At 42.5% G+C, this 21931-nt stretch overlaps 1 protein-coding gene across 1 annotated transcript in view; it reads right to left on the bottom strand.

Moving 5' to 3' along the window:
- Positions 1-1660: 1660 nt before the first annotated feature.
- LOC307129901 (uncharacterized protein) overlaps positions 1661-21931 on the bottom strand; it is a 23622-nt gene continuing 3351 nt past the window's right edge. The window contains exons 2-3 of the mRNA XM_079822701.1: positions 13901-14149; positions 1661-3497 (exon numbers count right to left, since the gene is read on the bottom strand). Coding sequence (XP_079678827.1) covers positions 2476-3497; positions 13901-13985 — 1107 coding nt within the window. The 5' untranslated portion in view covers positions 13986-14149 and the 3' untranslated portion in view covers positions 1661-2475. The remainder of the gene's footprint in view (positions 3498-13900; positions 14150-21931) is intronic.

Raw genomic sequence — 21931 nt, 5'->3', positions numbered from 1 at the left:
TACGATCACTAAAACGCTGTTGCTTTGTCAGTTAATCTCACAAGTTCCGTTACAATCAATGAAGCTGCCAACAATGCTCAATAAATCTCTTACTTACATTGTGTCTACACTAAAGCCGTGTTTCCACCACAGTAACTTTCCCCAGGAACTAGGAACTTTGGGGTGGTACTCTGTGTGTTTCGACCGCAGGAACCAGGGTCTTAATGAAGTTCCGGGTAAATATTTCCCCCTCAAAACGGCCCTACTCGCGAGGTAGTACTTTTTCAAAGTTCGGGAACTTTCGGGGGTGGGACTTGGGCGCTGAACATGCTGATTGGTTGAGCTCACACAGCATTTTATTTTAACCGGCATTTTTAAAAGTCTGTTGCGAGGTTCGTTCTGCGTTCAGTAAATATCTTGCTTGCTCTTTCTGTCTGATGGCACGCGTTCATCTAAGCAATCGCACGGTCAATGTCCATAATAGCTGATAATAACATACGTTGTCTTATTTTAAATCTAGCTTTACGAGCTTTCAGAATACGCTTTATTATCAGTGCTCATCTCTTTTCCGCAGTTTTGTTAATTACCTCTTTAGCAAACCAATACATAACCAGCAAAAGCAGCTCTGCTTGCATCTCCTCCATACATGTTATTGTTGCAGACAGTAATGATTACTGTCCAACAGTGACTGGGAGGAGCAGATGCACGCAGTCCCACGTCTCTGGACTAATTTGCCTAATCTTCACAGTACTTTAGACCGTAGTGGAAACACAGACAGTAGCAGGTCTGGGGGGAAAAAGTTCCTGTAAAAAAAGTTCCTGGTACAAATTGTTCCGGGTAATTTCGGTCGAAACGGGGCTTTTGTTTGTTAATGAGAGGTTTTACAAGCCTGCTGCATAAAAACTCTGGCGTTTTGAGTGGTGGGTGGATTCTGATTGGCCATTGCGTGCAAGAGATCAACAACTATGTCTGTGATTGACAACATTGTTCACCACTGCAAAAACATTGTAAATAGATACATTTGATTTGGCTAATCTAGTGTAGGCTACAAACCAAATGTGGCTCACATGTGTTTCAGCACATGTGGCCCAGTTTTCTTAAAACTTATCTGGACCAGTTTTGGCAAAGATGTGGGACAGTAAGAACTGGTGACTCAGAATGTGAACCTAATGTGGCCAACACATTGCATAGCAAATATGGCCGAGTACATTACACCAAAATTGGACCACATTTGGCAAATGTACAGAGGTCAGCATCTCTGGCTAAACCGGGTTTAGGCCTAATATTAGCATTAGCAATGGCTAATGTAGATGGGTGTCTAAAGTGAACCAAATATGATATGGAAAATATGTCCTACATAGTTAATAATAATTTTAGTCTCTTTTGGCAAATATATGGTACATTTGACGTCAAATATGCCCTAAATATCATAAAACAGATGTAGCCAGAAGTGGGTGCAGCAATAATGAAGGATAAACATGAACTCCAACCTCTCCTGATCATTTGGTTGACAATAATACTGTACATCCCAAACATATTTATTACAGTATTAAGAAAGAATGATGAGTGACGTGAGGAACTAATACACACATGATGATAACCTAGATGACGAACAGCTGTGATGATTAGTGTTCATTAAATACATCAATCAAGACAAGATGTTGTTTCTGTTTTATTTCTCATAATTGCATGTATCAAAAGACAATTTAGTACATAATTAAATACATGAATATATCTAATTCTCGGGCTAGTGAGAGCCAGGGCTTTTCCCCGCCTGTAAACACAACCTCTCTGGAACAACGTCACACAAATCCATAATTTAATTTCAAATTTTTATCAGAAAACGAATCAGAAATCTGGAAACTAGCAAGATCGCAAAATCAACATAATAAAAGCACCGTTTGTCAGCATTTTTGCCGTTTCCTTAAAACCCAAGCATTGATGTTTTACCACAGTTTTACAATAATAAGTGATACATTGACCATAATGAATTAATTTTCCGAGATTACACATTAAAGATGACACGTACGTATTCAGTTTATTTGTAGTCTCCGGACGGTTTATCAGATCTACAAAGAACAATCACTTCTACACATTTTCCAACAAAAATATGACCTGAGCAGCTTTAGCACTCTCTCCATTGACAGTCCCAATACAGTTACATTTTCAGTAGGAGAAACAGAGGAACAGCGGCCATGCCTATTTACATTCTGTGAGTGAGATCTCCCCTATGGGCGGGTTGATAACATGTGGAACAGCTCCTTCTACTGGCTGTAGTCTCTAGCCTCTGGCCAAAAAATCCTCTGATGATGCAAAATGACGATATTTGCGTCATCTGAGGATTTTTTCCAGAAATAAAATGCATAATTCTCTCGTCTCAGGGGGACATGAGGGGGGGAAAGTACCATAATTTGAATATACTACGGGTTTCTACTGATACAAAGCTTAATGCCAAATCGCTGAAGTAACAAATTTGATCTAGATGATTTTGTGCTTTTAGGAAAAACTCAGTATTTGACATTTTCTCATATGAGTATGAAGGCTTGATAACTGTCTGAAACTCTTCTTACACTGAGTACAGTGATACGGCTTCTCTCCAGTATGAACACGCTCATGTGATTTCAGGGCTCCAGACTGAGTGAAACTCTTGTCACAATATGAGCACTTGAAAGGTTTTTCTCCAGTATGAATTCTTTGGTGCTCTTTCAGCTGACTAGATGTAGTAAAGCTCTTCCCACAGTCACAGCACACATGATCTCTCACTTCATCATGTGTTTTCTGGTGTTGTTTAAAATTCTTCAGTCGTGAAAAACTCTTTCCACAGAGAGAACACACATGAGGCTTCTCATCTGAATGAACAGACAGGTGTTTTTTTAGATCTGATGATGAAACAAAATCTTTAGCACACTGATCACAGCTGAATGTTTTTTTCCCAGAGTGACGGAGCAGATGTTTAGTGAGATCTGATGCTTCAGAAAAACTCTTTCCACACTGAGTACATGTATACGGTTTCTCTCCAGTGTGAATTCTTTGGTGCTGTTTCAGATGGGCAGCTCTAGTAAAGCTCTTCCCACAGTCAAAACACACATGATCTCTCACTTCATCATGTGTTTTCTGGTGCAGTTTAAAACAGTCCAGTCGTGAAAAACTCTTTCCACAGAGAGAACACAGATGAGGCTTCTCATCTGAATGAACTTTCAGGTGGTCTTTTAGATGTGATGAAGAAATAAATTTTTTCCCACACTGATCACAGTTAAATGGTTTTTCTCCAGAGTGAATGCGCAGATGTCTACTGAGACCTGATGCTTGAGTAAAACTCTTTCCACACTGAGAGCATGTATACGGTTTCTCTCCAGTGTGAATTCTCATGTGTGTGTTAAGGTTTTGTTTTTGTCTGAAACTCTTTCCACACCGAGAGCAGGTGTGCATCTTATTGGCTTTTGTTTCTTGAGTTTTGAAGTCACAGAGTTTCTTTATGTCATTTAGTTTGTGTCGTTGCTCCTTCACTTCCATCTGGTCTAAAATAAACAAATAAAGTAGTCAGAATCAGTTCAATGAGGTTAATTATGAAAATTAAAAACACTTAGCAGAAAACAAGACAGTCTGTGTGAGTATAAAGTATTGGTAACACTTTACAATAAGGTTTCATTAGTTAACAGGAACTAGTAATGAACTGCACTTCTACAGCATTTATTAATATTAGTAAGGATGCACCAATAAGATTTTTTGGGGCCGATACCGATTTTAACAGACAATTATCGGCCGATTCTGATTTTTTGTCATTGCCCTCTTATTAGTGATGTCCGGTTAGCGAACGAATTGACATTAGCGAACGAACGTTCTTTTGAACCGGTTCTTTTTAGTGATCCGGTCGAACCAGTTAAAATCGGACTGAATCGTTCTAAATGGTTCGCTTCTCGAGTCAGCGCTGATCCACAAGTTACTAACTGTAACAATTCTTGTAACAATTCTCCACTCCACAAACTGACACACACATCTCAACAACCAACACACACACACACTCCCCCCCTTCTCTCTGCTCACCGAGGCAGAAGTCTTAAAACTCATCCTTTCCAATCATCCCACTACCTGTCTGCTTGACCCTATCCCCACCCACCTCCTTCAGGCCATTTCTTCTTCAGTTACTCCTGCACTCACTCACATTGTCAACCCCTCTCTTCACACCAGGACCTTCCCCACAGCATTTAAGCAGGCTCGGGTAGCCCCACTGCTTAAGAAACACTCTCTGAACCCAGCACTTTTAGAAAACTATAGACCAGTATCCCTCCTGCCTTTTATTGCTAAGACACTTGAGCGAGTTGTGTTCAACCAACTCTCTGTGTTTCTTGAACAGAACAACCTCCTGGACAACAACCAATCCAGCCACTCAACTGAGACTGCCCTGCTCTCGGTTACGGAGGCAATGAGACAGGCAAGAGCAGCTTCCAAATCCACAGTACTCATCTTACTGGATCTGTCTGCTGCTTTTGATACAGTTAACCAGCAGATCCTCCTGTCAACTCTCATGAAGATGGGCATCTCAGCAACTGCTCTCCAGTGGTTCAAGTCTTACCTCTCAGGTAGGTCCTTCAGGGTGTCATGGAGAGGTGAAGTGTCTAATTCACACAATCTAGCTACTGGAGTTCCCCAGGGCTCAGTGCTTGGACCACTTATCTTCTCCATCTACATGTCATCACTAAGATCTGTCATTCAGAAACATGGCTTTTCCTATCACTGCTATGCTGATGACACTCAACTCTACATCTCATTTAAAACAGATGATACTTCAGTTGGTGTTCGTATCGCTGCCTGTCTGACAGACATTTCTGCCTGGATGAAGGAACATCACCTGCAACTCAACCTTGCAAAGATAGAACTGCTTGTGGTCTCAGCCAACCCAGCACTTCACCATAATCTCTCCATTCAGCTAGGTTCATCAACCATAACTCCGTCCAGGACAGCCAGGAACCTTGGAGTTGTGATTGATGATCAGCTAAAATTCACTGACCACATTACTGCAACAACCCGGTCCTGCAGATTTGCCTTATATAACATTAGGAAGATTAGACCCTTCCTATCAGAGCAGGCCGCATAACTCCTGGTCCAAGCTCTTGTTCTCTCCAGACTGGACTACTGTAATTCTCTTCTAGCGGGCCTTCCGGCATGCACTATCAAACCCTTGCAACTGATCCAGAATGCAGCAGCGAGGGTGGTCTTTAACGAGCCGAAGAGAGCGCACGTCACGCCTCTCTTCATCAGTTTGCACTGGCTGCCACTGGCCCCTCGAATCAAATTCAAGGCACTGGTGCTCGCCTACAAAACAACTACTGGCTCTGCGCCAATATACCTTAACTCGCTTGTTCAGACTTACACACCCACCAGAAGCTTACGTTCTGCTAGTGAACGACGCCTTGTGGTGCCATCACAAAAAGGCATGAAATCACTCTCACAGACCTTTTCCTGGACAGTTCCCACCTGGTGGAATGACCTGCCTATCTCAATTCGAACAGCCGATTCACGAGTTCACACTTACATCAAATTAAATAGAGTAAATATTATGCGTATTTGGCGTGCTGTCCGGGGGAGGGCTCCGGGCTCGGAATTTTGCCCGAACCCAGAGTACCCCCCCCGTGATGGAAATAGTCTAGAACTAGACTACATATATTAATTTGATGTCTTATGTGAGTTTAATTAAGTGAGGAGAAGGGGTGGTGGAGGGATGCTAAGAAACTGTCAACGACAGGAAGGTAAATCGGCAGTCTATATACACCTCCTATCGTTGATTTTTTAATGAGCTCCTCTTGTGTTCAATTAGGTTTAATTATCTGGGTCTGCTCCACTTAACAGTTTTAATTTCCTGAATGTGTTCCTCCCGAAATTTGTTTATAAAACATCAATTCACAAGTTCACACTTACATCAAATTAAATAGAGTAAATATTATGCGTATTTGGCGTGCTGTCCGGGGGAGGGCTCCGGGCTCGGAATTTTGCCCGAACCCAGAGTACCCCCCAAAATGCAAAAACAGAGGACAGCATCCAAATCCCCCCCCAAATACGCAGATAATTGGTAGGCTGGCGTTTTGATGAGCCTGGTTGCTTGGCCCGGAGGGCCTGTTGCTTCAGATGGGAGCTGCTCGCGGCATTGGGCAGGCGAGCCCTACTGGCTGATGGCTGGAAGCAGCCTTAGTTTTGAACGACTGGTCAGGAAGGCTCTTGCAACATCCGATGGGAGGCCAATGCTCACTGTATCAGATGGAAAGCTTTAGCGGCCGATAAATGAAAACAGCATGGTTTGAACTACAGTTTGGGAAGGCTCTTGCAACATCCAATGGGAGGCCAATGCTCACTGTATCAGATGGAAGAACCCTACCGGTAGATAAAATAGGAGCAGCAAGGTTTGGAACGACTGGACGGGAAGGCTTTGCCACATCCAACGGGAGGCCAATGCTCACTGTGTCAGATGAAAAACCCTACCGGCCGATGATGAAAAGCAGTATAGCTTGGAACGACTGGTCGGGAAGGCTTTTACGACATCCAATGGGAGGCCAATGCTCACTGTATCAGATGGAAAAACCCTACCGGCCGAAAATGAGGAGCAGCATGTTTTGGAACGACTGGTCGGGAAGGCTTTTACAACATCCAATGGGAGGCCAATGCTCACTGTATCAGATGGAAAAACCCTACCGGCCAATAATGAGGAGCGGCGACTGGTCGGGAAGGCTTTTACAACATCCAATGGGAGGCCAATGCTCGCTGTATCAGATGGAAAAACCCTACCGGCCGATAATGAGGAGCGGCAACTGGTCGGGAAGGCTTTTACAACATCCAATGGGAGGCCAATGCTCGCTGTATCAGATGGAAAAACCCTACCGGCCGATAAATGAGAAGCAGCATGTTCAGGAACTACCTGGCCGGGAGAACCCGTGTTGCCTCTGATGGGAGCTCATAGCACCTGGCGGAACGGGCCCTACTGGCTGGTAAGTGTGGAGCAGACAGAATTTGGGGTGACCGATCGGGAAGGCCTTTGCGTCATCCAATGGGAGGCCAATGCTCGCTGTATTGGACGGGGAATAAAAGCCCTACCGGTCGAAAAAGAGGAGCACATGATTTATTCCGCCCAACCAGAGGGACACCCTACTGGCTGTAAACGGGGGGCGCGTTGTTTGAAACGGCCGGTCAGGAAGGCTCAGGCCACATCTGGCGGGGAGATCAATACTCGTGACGACAAACAGGTGAGCCCTACTGACCGATAGACGGGGCGACGCAATTTAAAAAGAAACGACTGACCGAGGGGGCCCACCCAGCCTCCACCAGGAGCATTTTCTGGCTTCAGGGGAGTGGGTCCTATCGGCTGACGGCACGGTAAAGGAGAATTGGAACACCCGGCCAGGAAGCTCTCGCCGACATCAGATGGGAGCACAATACTCGCTGTATCAGATGGGTAAGCTTCGCTGGCGGACAGGTGGAGGGTAAAGCATGCAAGTTCGCCCAGGAGAGCTTTTGCAGCATCCGAAAGGAGATCAATACTCGCGGTTTCGGGTAGCCTCGCTGGACGGCGGAAAGCAAAGTGGATAGACATAGACCTGGAGAGCTCTGTACTGTGAAGGAGATCAATACTCACGGTATCGGACAAGCAAGCCTCGTTGGATGGAAGAGAAAAAGATTGATAGCGACTTGGAGGGCCCTCGCGGCATCCGATGGGAGAACAATTCTCACGGCATCGAAAAGGCACCCTCGCTAGTCAGGGAAAGAAAAGATGGAAGCTGGCCTGGAAGGCTTCCACGGCATCCGAGGGAAATCAGCTCGAGGTGTCGGATGAGTGGGCCTCGCCAGATGGAAAAAATAGGGAAAAGGAAATAGCCACTATCAAGGAGAACTCTGCGGTGTTCGACAGGAGATCAAGACTCGCTGTATTGAACGGGTGAGCCTCGTTAGTTTGAAAAAAGAGAAAGAAAGGATAGGGTTTTTTATAAGGGTTGTTAATTAATAAGGGTTTGGTGAGCTTTCTTGATGTGGTATCGGTCGGTCCTAATGTAGCTTTGAAAAGCGTGAGAAGACCATCTCCCGAGAGCTTGGATCTGCTGCTGGGAGAGTCCTTTTTGCGCTGCAGTTGTTGCCGCCCCAATGCGGAAGGAGTGGCTAGAAAAGTTTTGCGCTGAGATGCCTGTTTGCTGGAGAACAGATTTGAGCTGTTTTTGGAACCAGAATCGTGTGATGGGTTTGTTAGAGGAGTCTACAAAGAGGGGTTCGGACAGAGATTTAGCCTGAAATCTCCTCATTTGGAGGTATGCAAGAACAGTTTGAAATGGTTGAATTGGGGAGGAGATGTTGAAAATGTAGACTAAATGGCCTTTTTTACTTTGGTCTGTCTTGCTTCGCTTGATTAAATATGATATGGTTTCATCGTCAAGTACTGATAAGTCTGAGACAGTGGGGTGGACTTTGTGGTCGAATTTGGAGGTGATTGCGATTTCTGAGCATCTAAGAAAGCCAAAGAAAGCCAAGATAAACATGGTATCCAGAGTGCGGGCTGTGTCAAGGGGTTGATATCCTGTACGAAGGGTATGAATGCATTTTGTGAGTAAATCTAGAGTTATGGGTTGTCTACTGTCAGGGCGGGTGGGTTGTGATCGCTGAATTCCTTTGATCAGGAGGGAGGTTTGGGAGTTTTTTATCTCCGGAGATGAAGTGCCGTGAATTAATTTGTGGAAAAATTGAAGACCGCTCAGGTAGCCTTTGATGGACCCAACTTGGAAACTCTTAATATTGTTGAGATAAGAGATAAAAGAGGTAATTGAGAGGAGAGAAAAATCAGGGAACTGCAAGCTATACGAGAAGTGGAAAGCTTTAAAACATCTCCAAGCTGTCACATATGATTGGATTGTTCTGGGGGAAACTGCTTGGAGGATACTGTTGAGCGATGCGTCCAAGAGGGGTTTTAGCGGGTGATTTATGGAAATATCAGTTCTGAATAGTGAGGTACTGGAGTTGGGAAAATATCCGCCTCTGGAGCCAATGTCCTGAATTTCTGAAACAGAAAACGAGACAGAGAGTCAGCAATTAGGTTTTCGGACCCTGGGACATGTTTTGCAGTAATAATAAATTGATCACAAGCTGAGATCCAGATGAGACGTCTTAGGAATGGCATTAAAGCAGGTGAATGAGAGCGGCCTTTATTAATGCACTGGACTGTTGCCTCGTTATCGCAGTGCACTAATATGCTACTAGCCGTCCATTCTTTCCCCCACAAAAAAGCCGCGACTACGAGAGGGTAAAGCTCAAACAGAGCTGAGGACTGAAGCATATCTTGGAACTGTGGTGGCCATGGAGACGCGAACCAGCGTCCTTGATAGAATCCCCCAAAACCGATTGAAGGGGCTGCGTCTGTGAAAAGTTGGATGTCAACAGGGGAAGAAACGAGATTGTTATAGAAAAAAGACAAACCGTTCCACTGGTTTAGGAACGTTATCCATAGCTTAAGTTCGTTGCGACACGCCGTGGTTATCGGAATTTGGTCCTCCAGCGCGTGAACCGAAGATGCGAGTGAGAGGAGATGTGAGATGAAAGGGCGGCCTTGAGGAATGATGCGCATTGCGAAGTTCAGATGACCTAACAGTGATAGAAGTTCGCGCTTAGAATGGTGGGAGTTATCTAGAAAAGTAGAAGAGACGAGAATTATCCTATCAATTTTCTCTTTTGGTAGTGAAGCTTGGAATTTTACTGAATCTAAATTAATACCGAGAAATTCAATCGACGTGGTGGGACCCATAGTTTTCTCCTGGGCGATGGGGATTCCAAGTTCTGAAAAAACTTTTTTAACGGTGAGGATGTGAGCGGCAGGGATGTCGTCGGGAGGTGAGATAATTAGAAAATCATCTAGCAGGTGGATGAGGTGAGGAATAGCATAATTGTTCGACAGGATCCAACAAACAGCTTCTGATAGCATGTCGAAAATTTTGGGGCTGCTTTTACAACCGAACGTTAGACGAACTGCGAAGTAGAATTTCTCGTGCCAGCGAACCCCGAATAAGTGCCAGGAATCGGGATGGATGGGCATCACTTTGAAAGCAGAAGTGATGTCAATCTTTGCAAGCCAAGCCCCCCGACCTGCGGTTTTAATCATTTCGATTGCATGCTCTATATCGTGATATTTGAGAGAGAATTCGTTGAGAGGGATCAAGCTGTTAATGCTAGGAAATTGTGAGTTATGCGGAGCCGAGAGATCAATGATAAGACGTTTTTTTACCCGAAAATTTTCTTGTAGCCACGCCTATGGGACTGATACGAAAAATGTTGAAGGGAGGGTCGTCGAAAGGGCCGATCATAAAACCTGACTCGACTTCTTTTTTAATCAGGTTATCTACAACATCGACTTCAGCGAGAGCAGATTGGAGATTGTTACAGATTGTGTTCTGGGAAAGCGGGCATTCAATGCCGGGTATAAAGCCGTATTTGAGTCCGTTCAGCAAATAATTTGTGAAGTCTGCGTCCGGGTGGTGCTCTAATTCGACGGAAAGACGAGAAATGTTCACAGGAGTCGATAAGTAATTTTTGGTGTTTTTATTGACAGATTTGGACACTGGGCATACATAACGAGCGTGCGCTCCACCACAAAAATTGCATATGTGTAGGAATCTGCAACGTTGTCTGTAGCATTTCCCCGTATTAAAACCATTGCACAGCTGGTTGCCCTCAAAACGAGGTTGATTTCTTCTAAAATCTTGGTTTGCTGAGGTGGTTGCAGGTCGTGGCACATAACTGGTCGATTTAACTTGTTTCGTATCTGGGACGGGGATGTAAGGGTTAATCTGGGGGCATGACGTTGTGGAATGTGCCACTGACCTGCAAACTGCGCACGAGATATTCCTGCATCCTAGAAACACTCTACTGTGGAGATCTGTATCAAGAGCGCCCCAGTAAGCGCATTGGTTCCACTGGGCGAGCCGCACGGCACACTTTGCTGAAAAGAGTTTGTGATAGGTGTAGAAATGACCTCCCCCAAAGGACAACGCGAGCTCGCCTATTATTGCGAGATAATCATTCAGCTCGCGGCGCCTGTGGGGGAAAACTGAACAAATGATATCCGTGAACCGGGAAAAAGCAATCGAAAATTCAGGAAAAGAAAGTAAACGGGAAGAATGTGGGTTGGGGTTTTTTAGAGTGACTGAAAAATCCCCGCAGTCTATTTGACGGTTGGTGTCTGACGCAGGAAACATAGAGAGGAGAGATGACAAATCAACATCCGCACCTGCCAGGATCTGTGCCCGGATGTTTTGAGCCACCGGAGGCGGCTCCGAGGCAACGGCATTCGCTGGGACAGGCATCGGTGTTGCTGTGAGGAGAGAGAATGGAGATTTAGTCTGCAGAAGGAGGTTGGAAGAAAGAGGAGCCTGGGCTGCTTCTGGAGCTTGGAGGGAAAAGTTGTTGGGAGCATGAGGAAAAGTAGAATATGATTGGGGAATATGTGCTTGTGCTGTCGGTAGGGGCGGCATGGTGCTTGCTGGAGCTGCAGGCCACTGAAAAGGAGAAGAAGAGTTAGCAGAAGGTAGCTTGGACTGGTGGCAACCTTGCGTTTGGGCTGCTAGCAAGTTCGCGCTAGCGTCTGCGTAAGGAGCTGAAGGCCACTGCAAATGAAAAGGGTTAGTAACTGTGGGAGGAATGAAATGAGAGGCTGGAGGCGGGTTGAAAGGCCCAGCTACAAATGCCTCTGTGGCGTGAGAAGCCGCGGTGCGAGGTTGACCCTCAGTTGAAAGCAGATGGGGCCTTGACGTGGTAAACTCAGGAGCGCGACCCAGGCTTGCTGAAGGCCTGTTGTTGTGGCTCGTTGCTCGCGTCGAGCTGGATCTTGAGCGGAGAGGAGAAGGTGTCGAGCGAGGCGTTTCCTGAGCCCTGCGTGCTCTTGACTTCCTGTTGGCCGTTTTGGAAGCGGGAGTAGATTTTGGACGGTGTTTATCTGGCTGCAAGCTGACATAAAGTGCGTACAGTTCTGCTTTCGTTAATTTCCTTGAGAACTGCACTTCGGAGTTTGCCAGCGCTTGCCTCAGACTTACCACCGTCCATTTCCCGATGGCTGGGATCGTTGAGACGGCTGAGATGTAAGAGGACGCCGGGGAGGAAGTAGGCTGTCTCGCCGGTGGAGGCGAGGATTGGCCTCGGCGTCTTGATGAGCGAGCGGCTGGAGGAGTGAGCTGGCGGCCACGCTGAGAAGCCTGGGACTCGGGTGCAATTTCCGGCGGTGGAGGAGTGGCCCTAGGGCCAGCAGCTTGCGGCAGAGAGCCCTGAGGGGTGTTGGTTTCATCGTCGGAGGAGGATGATAGGATTTGCGACATGGTAGCAGACGGTCAGACCAAATGCTAAGAAACTGTCAACGACAGGAAGGTAAATCGGCAGTCTATATACACCTCCTATCGTTGATTTTTTAATGAGCTCCTCTTGTGTTCAATTAGGTTTAATTATCTGGGTCTGCTCCACTTAACAGTTTTAATTTCCTGAATGTGTTCCTCCCGAAATTTGTTTATAAAACATCAAGTCTCTAACCATTTTCAAAAAACATCTAAAGACACCTTTTCCAGCAGCACCTGACCAATAGCACTTAGCACTCCATTCTCTTTCTGTTTGTCTATTTATATATTTATTTTTAAAAAAAATTGTCCTATGTATTCTGTGCTAGATTAATTGAGACTTGTTACAGCGCTTGCATACTGTTGCCCTTGACTGTTCTAGCTGCTTCTATTGCTCTCATTTGTTAGTCGCTTTGGATATAAGCGTCTGCTAAATGACTAAATGTAAATTATGCAGCTCCAGGAACGTCAACGATGGTCCACTCCTGGAAGAAACGTCAGTGTTGGTGATGTAGTGCTGATTGTGGATGATACATCTCCCAGAAATTCATGGCCACTTGGAAGAATTGTGGTGATGTTTCCTGACAAAAAAGGCTTCGTTCGTCAAGCGAAAGTCAAGACCAAGAGCAATGAGCTTTGTCGCCCGATAACAAAGCTATGTCTTCTTCAAGGATCTGAGGACAATGTATAAACTGTTCCAAAGGAAAGACCCTATTTCGGACAGGGCGAAGACCAAGAAGTTTTCTTTAAATAGTTGGTTAGTTAGCATGTAGGCTCCTTTAATTTCAGTTTTAAGTAATTGTTTCAAGGACATTGATAACAATTAGGGGCCGGTAATGTAGGAGCCTAAATGCAATTAATAGATCGTTTTAATTTATGCGTTAAATAGTAATTTACATGATTAATTTATGTGGAGGAAATTGAAGGAAATATTTAAAGTATGTACATGCAGCAGTTAATATTTACAGTAATGCAAGGAGTTAATTGTGTAATTATCTAAAATGTGTGGATAATTTAGAGTGCATTTACATTGGTGATATTTTTGAATAGAGGACTGTTATCGCATTTTTACCTTTAACCGCATGCACCTTTAATTGCTGGGAATTATCTCGCGAGTATGGTGAGGGGAAGTGTTGAAGTTATCTGAGTCAGGCAAGCAGAGAGTGGAGTCTCAGTTTTTTGACCTTTTCTCTCTGTCTCCCCTTTTATTCTGTAATATTCTTGTGATTATGTTTTTGTTGCTAAACGAGTAAACAGATTCATTTTTGCACGAGTGGCTGTGTGGATTTAGACGAAGAGAATGGATAAAGTGTCAAGCTAGGGCTTCATTCAGTGGAAACCTACAAAATGTATTGTTGATTATTAGTTAATACATTAAATAATGTTAACAAATGAAACCTTAATGTAAAGTGTTAAAGTATCTTTAATGTGCAAAGGTAGGTTCTGTCATTCACTACGATAAAAACTGATAAAATATGATAATTTAGATGCATTTATCTATCATTTATCATCCATATACTGATTATAATTTCACAGCTACTAAAGCAGTCAATAATGAAGAATCAAGAATGGACACCAACCTATTTGTTCCTCAGTATCTTCATGTTTTATTCTGGATGGTTCTGGATAACTCATGTCTTCAATCTCCAATTTAATAAACTCCATCTTTAACAGTCACACAGATTTCAGCTGCTACACCTGGAGTTTGTCCTTCTCTTGTAGGATGATGTGAATATTCCCAGTATTTATTGGTGAATTGTTGTGGGAGGGGCTTCACTGCAGGTGTGAACTGTGATCACTGTGAGATACTGACGCCCACAGGACCAGATCTGGAAAAATCAAAGATAAGTTACTGAATTTATACTGGATTACAAGAGTTGACCAGACCTGGCTAAAGAAAATATTTTGTTAAAGGGGTCATATAATGGTACATGCTCTTTTACAAGTTGATTGTATGGAAATGTGTGTTGGCAGTGCCTATACACATCCATGCTATAATGATACAAATCCATCCAGTGTTTTATTTTTTAATCTCCTTATATGTTTTCCCCTGTCTCAAATCGAGCCGTCTGACCGTGTGACGTTACACGGTCGGACACCCCTCCCACGATTGTTGATTGACCGCAGCGTTTCAACACAGACCCGCCCTGAGCGAGCTGTCATCAGTCCGCCATTGTTGATACGCTGGAGCAGAATGGCGTCTAAGTGATTGTGGTGTTCTGTTTTTGGGTGTAATAACGAACACAGCAGTCATTTTGATGTTCCTAAATCCGAACCGTGAAGATGCAGTGGCTGAGTTTTGTTTTTGAAGGGAATATTCCCCCCCGATCAACGTCAATGCTTTCATGTTTGCGCGAATCATTTCTCATCAGACTGCTTTATAAACGAGGGTCAGTATAAAGCCGGTTTTGCTAAGAAGCTGCTCCTGAAAAAAGGATCGCTACCAACTATTCGTGTTCCTGCTGCACCTCTAGAAGTGAGTGTAACGTTTTATTAACCTTTATATTAATCTTTGCATGCTTCACGATGAATGTGGCTAAAGTTTTCAGTGTAAGTTACATTATGGCATGCTCTCTATGTATTACGTTCTCAATATACTTCATAATCCCACGTTTATAATGAACAACGCGTTATGGTTATTACAAACTGTGTACGCTGGTTATAAAGTTAACGTGGTAACAATGAACTAACGTATACATCAGTAAACACATAGCATTCGTATCTCACTACGCTACGCTACCCTGCCAGTACAAAGATAGATCAAAGTGACATTACGTTAACCAACCATTCAGAAACGTTATAAACGTCAGAAACCTTAATTGTCGAACTTCGTTGGGGCTGTCATCTTGTTCCAGGTCCGACTCTGGTTCAAATTGTGTCCTCAGAGACAACTGGTGTTGTGTCAAAACGCGCCACAGAACAGAGGGGCGGGGTGAGCAAAGCTAATTATCATTTAAAGTCACATGCACTGAAATGACTTGGTGAAAACAGAGCTGTTTTTGACCAGGTAAATTTAGTGTTTTCTTACAATACTAATGAGAATTTTTAATTAAAGTATATTACAAACTATTCATTTAGACACTAAAGAATCATATTAACTTGTACAAAAATGGCATTATATGACCCCTTTAATATTTTTTTCTGAAGAAAGACAATATTGATGAAAACCAAAATATTAAATGTCATGGATATATATATTTACTGAGTAACTCACAATTCTTTAGAGGGGGGTCAATATGACAATTTTCACCTGAGATTCGGAGCCAAATTACAGGAAGGTAAAAATGACTTTGAAAAAGATGGCAGCTTTATTCTACTTTTAAACAGATTGGTAGGACTTTTAGTAAAATCTGTCGACTTTCGTTTGTTTGGCTATCACCAGACCAAGCTCAATCTTTTAAGACTGGTCTGGAGAGTCTGCTCTGTATTTTCTACTGCACAAGAGGTGTGATCAACCATTGTGTTAAACCCCCCAATAGCACGCCAAGTGGATAAGCCGGTTTGTGATTGGTGCCCGCAAATTTGTAACAGAAGCAGGATAGAAATATGTACAGGTTTCCAGCCTGAGATGCAGGGCGAAATCAAATCGCTGGCAGATCGGGCTGGGTTTACCCAGTCTAGATCTTTGTTGCATTATATGCCAACAGTGACTGTTAAAAAATGGGAAAAAACACTTATCGTGTTTTGTGCCCCAAGCTTGCACACCTGTAACTCAAGAAGTATTAATGATATCTTAATAATCTGGTTCTTATCAAGCATTTCTTTTGGCATCTTCATTTTCCTCCCCATATGGTAAAATGCCAGAGATAATGAGATCTTAAAGGGTCATGAAACCACAAAACACTTTTTTTGTTGTTGATGTAAACAGATATGTATAGGCTGTAGGGCTGCAACGACGCGTCGACGTCGTGAAATGCGTCGACGCGTCGGCGGCACATTATTTACATTCTAGAATGGAACAGAAGATCTAGAATAATGGCAGCTTCTGTTCCCGGGCATAGTGAAAATGATCATTTATCATATAAAGCCAGACCGCGACATTCAAAAGTGTGGGAGTACTTTAAACAGAAGCCGAATAAAACTGTGCTTTGTTCGCTCTGTAACGCCGGTTTCACACTGAGCAGAGCAGAAGCTGTGCGCGTGGAGAGCGGGAGCTTTCACACTGCCAGTCAGTGTTGCCAAGTCCGCTTTTTTTCCCACGGAATTGGGCTACTTCTACACTGTTGCCGCGGGCTGTGTCTCATGTCCGCGGGTTGAAGCAAAAAAACACACATATTTAACCCCCCGAACGCGATGTTTACCAGAGAACCTCCCCGAAACACGATTGGGCTTGTTTTGGGCTAGTTTTGAGTAACGAATGGGTGGGTTTTGTTGTGTAAACCTGGCAACCCTGCTGCCAGTGTTCTCTCGCGCAGCTGAACCGTGGCGCGTGTATTGCAACAGACGGTCACATTTTCCGGGGTTCTTCTCCGACCCCTGTATGTCTCGTGCTTTTATTTATTATGGGCTGCATATATCTCCTGTTAATGCGACCCGGTTCCCCTCTGTCCCAAACACATATGCATAATAACTTGTTGTATATAGGTAGTTTGCATGATTAAAGTAACATTAAAGTTAAGATATGCCTCTAGCTTTAATCATTTAAATATGTCTTTGAAGTTTGGGCAAAAACTTCTGGCAGCTTTAGTCGTTGTTTATGCACATGTATCTTCAAAATAGACGACTAGTTATACATTAAAACTATGCTGAAAGCTCCTGTATGTGAACCTTTTGCAGATAAATACAAGTGCATTTTCGTTTACTATTGACACAAATCAATAAGTAAATCATACTCAACTACTATAGTAAACAACTTTTCCTAATTAGGCCTACTCTGTATACATTTTATGATGAATAGTATCATTATATATTATGTTTAAAAAGCTTCTTGTGTTCATATATTTCATTATAAAATGGCATACTATGTACACTACCCTTCCTGAAATACAATTAATATTGTCATCATTCATTGATTTCATGTTAAAATAATATACAAATTCACTACCCTATTGAAATACAATAATCAGTAAAAAAAGAATAATAAGACTAATCTGGAAAAATAATCGTTAGATTAGTCGACTAATCGAAAAAATAATCGTTAGATTAGTCGACAGAAAAAATAATCGTTAGTTGCAGCTCTAATAGGCTGCACATCATTGAAAACACTAAAGGTACTCATTAATGTTATTCATACGTGAAAAATCGTTATTTTTGCATTTTTCAGAGCGATTTCTGTCTTCCGGTTTGAAAAGCTGAGTCGGAGCAGCGTCACAGAAGCTGACGTCAGCGTGTACCATAGGCCCAAGTATGGGCTGCTCGAACATGCTGACGTCGACTGTTTCAAGCGATTCTCGACATATATTCATGACATAAAGCTCATTCAATCCAATCATTGCGCTGTAGTATGCATGCAATATCATTTAGTTATTATGCATGAGACAGTCACTTCTGTTAGGTTCATCTTCCATCATTATTGTTGATGCATGGTGGGGAAGTTTTCGAAGCAGCGTGCGGAAAAGTCAAGGAGGAAAGTGAGGTGTTGTTTTCAGCTTGTTGTGAAGGTGCTCCCGGGATTACTTTCGTGTGGTTAAAGACCAATAATCTACGGTGGAACAACCGAGGCGGATGGTCGCGCTGATACGAAGTAAGGGCGCTGAGCAAGCTGTAACCGGGACGCCGTCTGTGGAAGCCATTGCTAAAGATTCGGTAAAGTAAAATTAACTTGATGAATCGCACGGCGAACCTGCAAGCGTTGACATTCATTTCTTAATTTATGTCAGGAGTGCAAAATAACCGATCTGTAGGTAATGAACAATATTTTGAATGAAATATCAACAAGAATCAAATGCCACGTCTTCTCCGTTTTATTTGTGGTCACAGACATGCACTAACCCGCATGTGTTCGGGCTCTTAGTGAAACAGTGTGCATATTTGGACAAATATAGATTTATTCTAGCTGGCGGACAGCGCGGGTTGTCACGGGCAACCCAGCACGCGCCGCTTCAGATGCGCGGTCGATACTATGAAACCTCAAACGGGGTTGAGTCCCTTCGCTTATACCCCAATCTAGTTTATTTTCTGGTGCATACGGTGTGCATATTTGGACAAATATAGATTTATTATCACATGTTTGCAAAATATTTCGTCATACATAATAACATTTTTCATTTCTCACTGAATTAGCCTATGCTGATCTGAAGAGCTGAATGACATTCAGAGCGATCTCTGTCTGTTCTTCCTGCTGCGCACTTATGATCTCAGAGCCCTCTCATTCGCTGTACTCATCCCTCCCTCATCTCATCTCTCTGTTGTAAACATTGCCAACGTGTGAACCAAGAACATGTCTCAGAACCGCTGTAACTGCTGCTGTCGGTATCACCTGTGTCTGTGCATTGCCAGTTTGCAAATTAGCTAATTTTAATGCGCCTAATGAAACTCCCCTATTTATGCAAACCATTCCCTCTTTCAACACAATACCCATCCCACCTTTTCGCAGTCGACCACGCCCCTTTTTGGAAGCCTTTTCAAGTCTCACAAGATACAAATGCCCGCACGGGAGTAAATGAAATGAATGTAGACTCATGTCAATTTAGTTAGTTTACTTCTGTATCCTACTTACTGTGAATGTCAATGTGTGTAACATTAATCATTCATGTTTGTAATAAAGACAAACGCACAGAATTAAAAAAAAAACGTCAAAGGCAATAAAGTGTTGAACAATAACAGTTGTGCTAACGTTAGTTCGTCGCTGAAACCTGATTAACGTTACCATTTCTCAATAATCGTTTTCTCAGTAATCCTAAAACGTATGGAGAATGGAGATATTTGAGAAGTGTTGACTAAAATTTTCAGCTTCAAGCGCGGTGCGCATGCGGACGAATCTTATGAATATTCATGTAGGCTCCGCCCAGTGAAACCGAAAATCTCAGAAACCAAAAATCTCAGGTAGTCCGTATATTGCCTGTGGGTGGAGTTAAGCTCTAAGCTGGGGTTTAGTAACCCTTTAATTAGGTTCCATGAGTAAATTGGTCAATTGTTCATTTTCAGTAGTCAAAAACCAAACATGGGTCACTTTGCATACAGTTGATACTTTTGTCTTTTACAGAGGAATATCTGAACAACAAATAATGTTGAAAAATACGATATCTTGATATCCTTCTATTCTTAATTTTTTTCAATGGGTAAAATGGTTGATTTAACATGGAATGACCCTTTAATTACATTTAAATGAAGTGAACATATGTATTCTGTCATGAATATGGAGTATACAAGGTAGGTATTATTTGCATTTAAAACAAGGTTTGTTCAACTCTTCTCCAATGTCTGAGAGAAACAACAGGACCATCATGTTTAACTGAGCTGCTGAAAAGCCTCTTTGTCTACAAAAGTTCCCTGTTTTCCCCTCATTCATTATGCTGATGTCTGAGATCTTCTGTAAAGTGGCACATTAAGCACATTTTATTGGTGTAATAGATTCAGAGTCTGTGAAAAACTCGCTGCCAACATATTATTACACTCAAATAATAAACCAGGACACACACCGCATTTCATTACATTGGTCCTTAAACATGTAAACACTGGAGCTGATTAATGTTAAACTCTGTAATCTGAGAAACATCTCTCACCTGCAGACTGGAAATATAAGGCATCCGGAGAAAATATTCCACTTTTGTCCTTCATTTACGATCGTTAACAGGGGCGCTTTCAGCTTCAACTGGACTCAGCTCGTCCCGTCGCTTGCGGTTCTCTCTTCTGCGCATGCTCAGTGCGCGTCATTTTTCTTAAAGGGGCCGCATATTCTTAAACAAGCCCGGTGTCATGAGAAATCGTGTCCTACTGTGAAATAGTGTCTGCTTAGGACCCCAGAGCCATTCTATTGGCTGAAAGAACTTTTAATGGGTAATCTGTTCAGAGCCTGATTACAATTCTTACAAAATCATGTTTTGATTTTTGCTGTTTAAATTGTGTTAAATAGTCTTTAACGTCTTGAAAAGCATACGTTTCATATACAAGTATATAACCGAAGCTATAAGTTGTCAAATCATGCATATCTCGTTCTTAATGTTTTTTTTTGTTAGCGTACGTTGTAGCATAGCATACAGCTACCAGATTAGCTTAATTTATACACCACGGTTGCACTTAACCTACATTTTAAAAGCCCCGCTTTAATGTTTATACAATTTAAAAAAATCCTGTTGTATTTATTTTGTGCACCTGTTCTGTATATTAGTATTTACCTTTATTATTTACATTATAGGTACATTACTGTTATGATTTTGTATTGGTTTTATAACTTAGTTTATCAATTGAAATAATTTACAATATGTTAGGCATGTTATTGCTCCCATTTTGATCAGGTATTACCACGTTGGGTCCTAGGCGTTTTGAGAAGTGGGTGGATTCTGATTGGCCATTGCGTGCAAGAGATCAACAACTATGTCTGTGATTGGCTACATTGTTCACCACTGCAAAAATATTGTAAATAGATACATTTGATTTGGCATAGGGGAGAGAACCTAACGCTTTTTGTCTCAGTTTGTGTAAATTTACTTGGGGTTCAGAGTATTTATTTTTTCTCACATTAATTCCCCACATGTCTAGTACAAATATGTGGTTTTGTTTCATTAATACAGTTTATACTTTTTTCTTGATTTACCTGGAAAGAATGGAAGTGAAATGTGACAACATGCCCCGTAGGTGGGGTACATTGTAACATGACCAAATGACAGCTTAAATGTTATCTAATATATAAACAAAATATATATATATATATATATATATATATATATATATATATATATATATATATATATATATATATTTTGTGGTTTCTCAAAATAATTCAAAAAAGTATAGAATATAATAGCGTACTTCTAATAGGGGCTCATTGTAACGCAGTGTGACAAAACACCCCACCTGCGCAAATAGGATTTAAACCGCGGCTCGTGTCTTCTGCTGTTAGATCAGCATTACAGAACAATCTCAACTGTTAAATAACAGATATAAGATTAAAATAATATCAGATTTGTCTTCTTTTAAATAAACACAAAAAACGGATGAAAAATAAACGCAAGTAAGAAATTTACTTTTGCTATGGTTAAATAAATGTTCAGTAATATCTTCCAAAGATTAATTTTGGCGCTATTTTTTCTCTAAATAATGTTGATATGGTAACCAGTAAATACACTAAGTTTGATCATCCTGGCATGTGGAAAGTGTTAAACCACCTCCAGCGCGTTTCATAACATTCAACGGTTCAGCATACACAGTCGGGATGGCTGAGAAGATTAATCTCCCTTCTCACAGCGATTCCTAGAGCACTTGCAGATAAGTCTCGTCAGCCGCCAGATCGTCTTCGGGAAGAGCGCCTCCCCGTGACGATCAGCGAGCTCTATCCGAAAAACCTGTGACATGCGTCCGCGCTCCGCCTTGGCATGAGCGGGACCGCATCATCAGTCTCGGATGCCAAACCCTCTTCCCTCAGGAAGAGAACCAGATGAGAGCGGAGCGATCTCGGATTGACAAACGCTCACATTATACAAAACAAACAAACAAATCCATAAGAGCTGACT

This window comes from Gobio gobio (genome assembly GCF_949357685.1).
Source record: "Gobio gobio genome assembly, chromosome: 8".
NCBI classification, from domain to species: Eukaryota; Metazoa; Chordata; class Actinopteri; order Cypriniformes; family Gobionidae; genus Gobio; species Gobio gobio.
The sequence above is the reverse complement of the archived record's forward strand: the minus strand, read 5'-3'. Positions and strand labels throughout refer to the sequence as shown.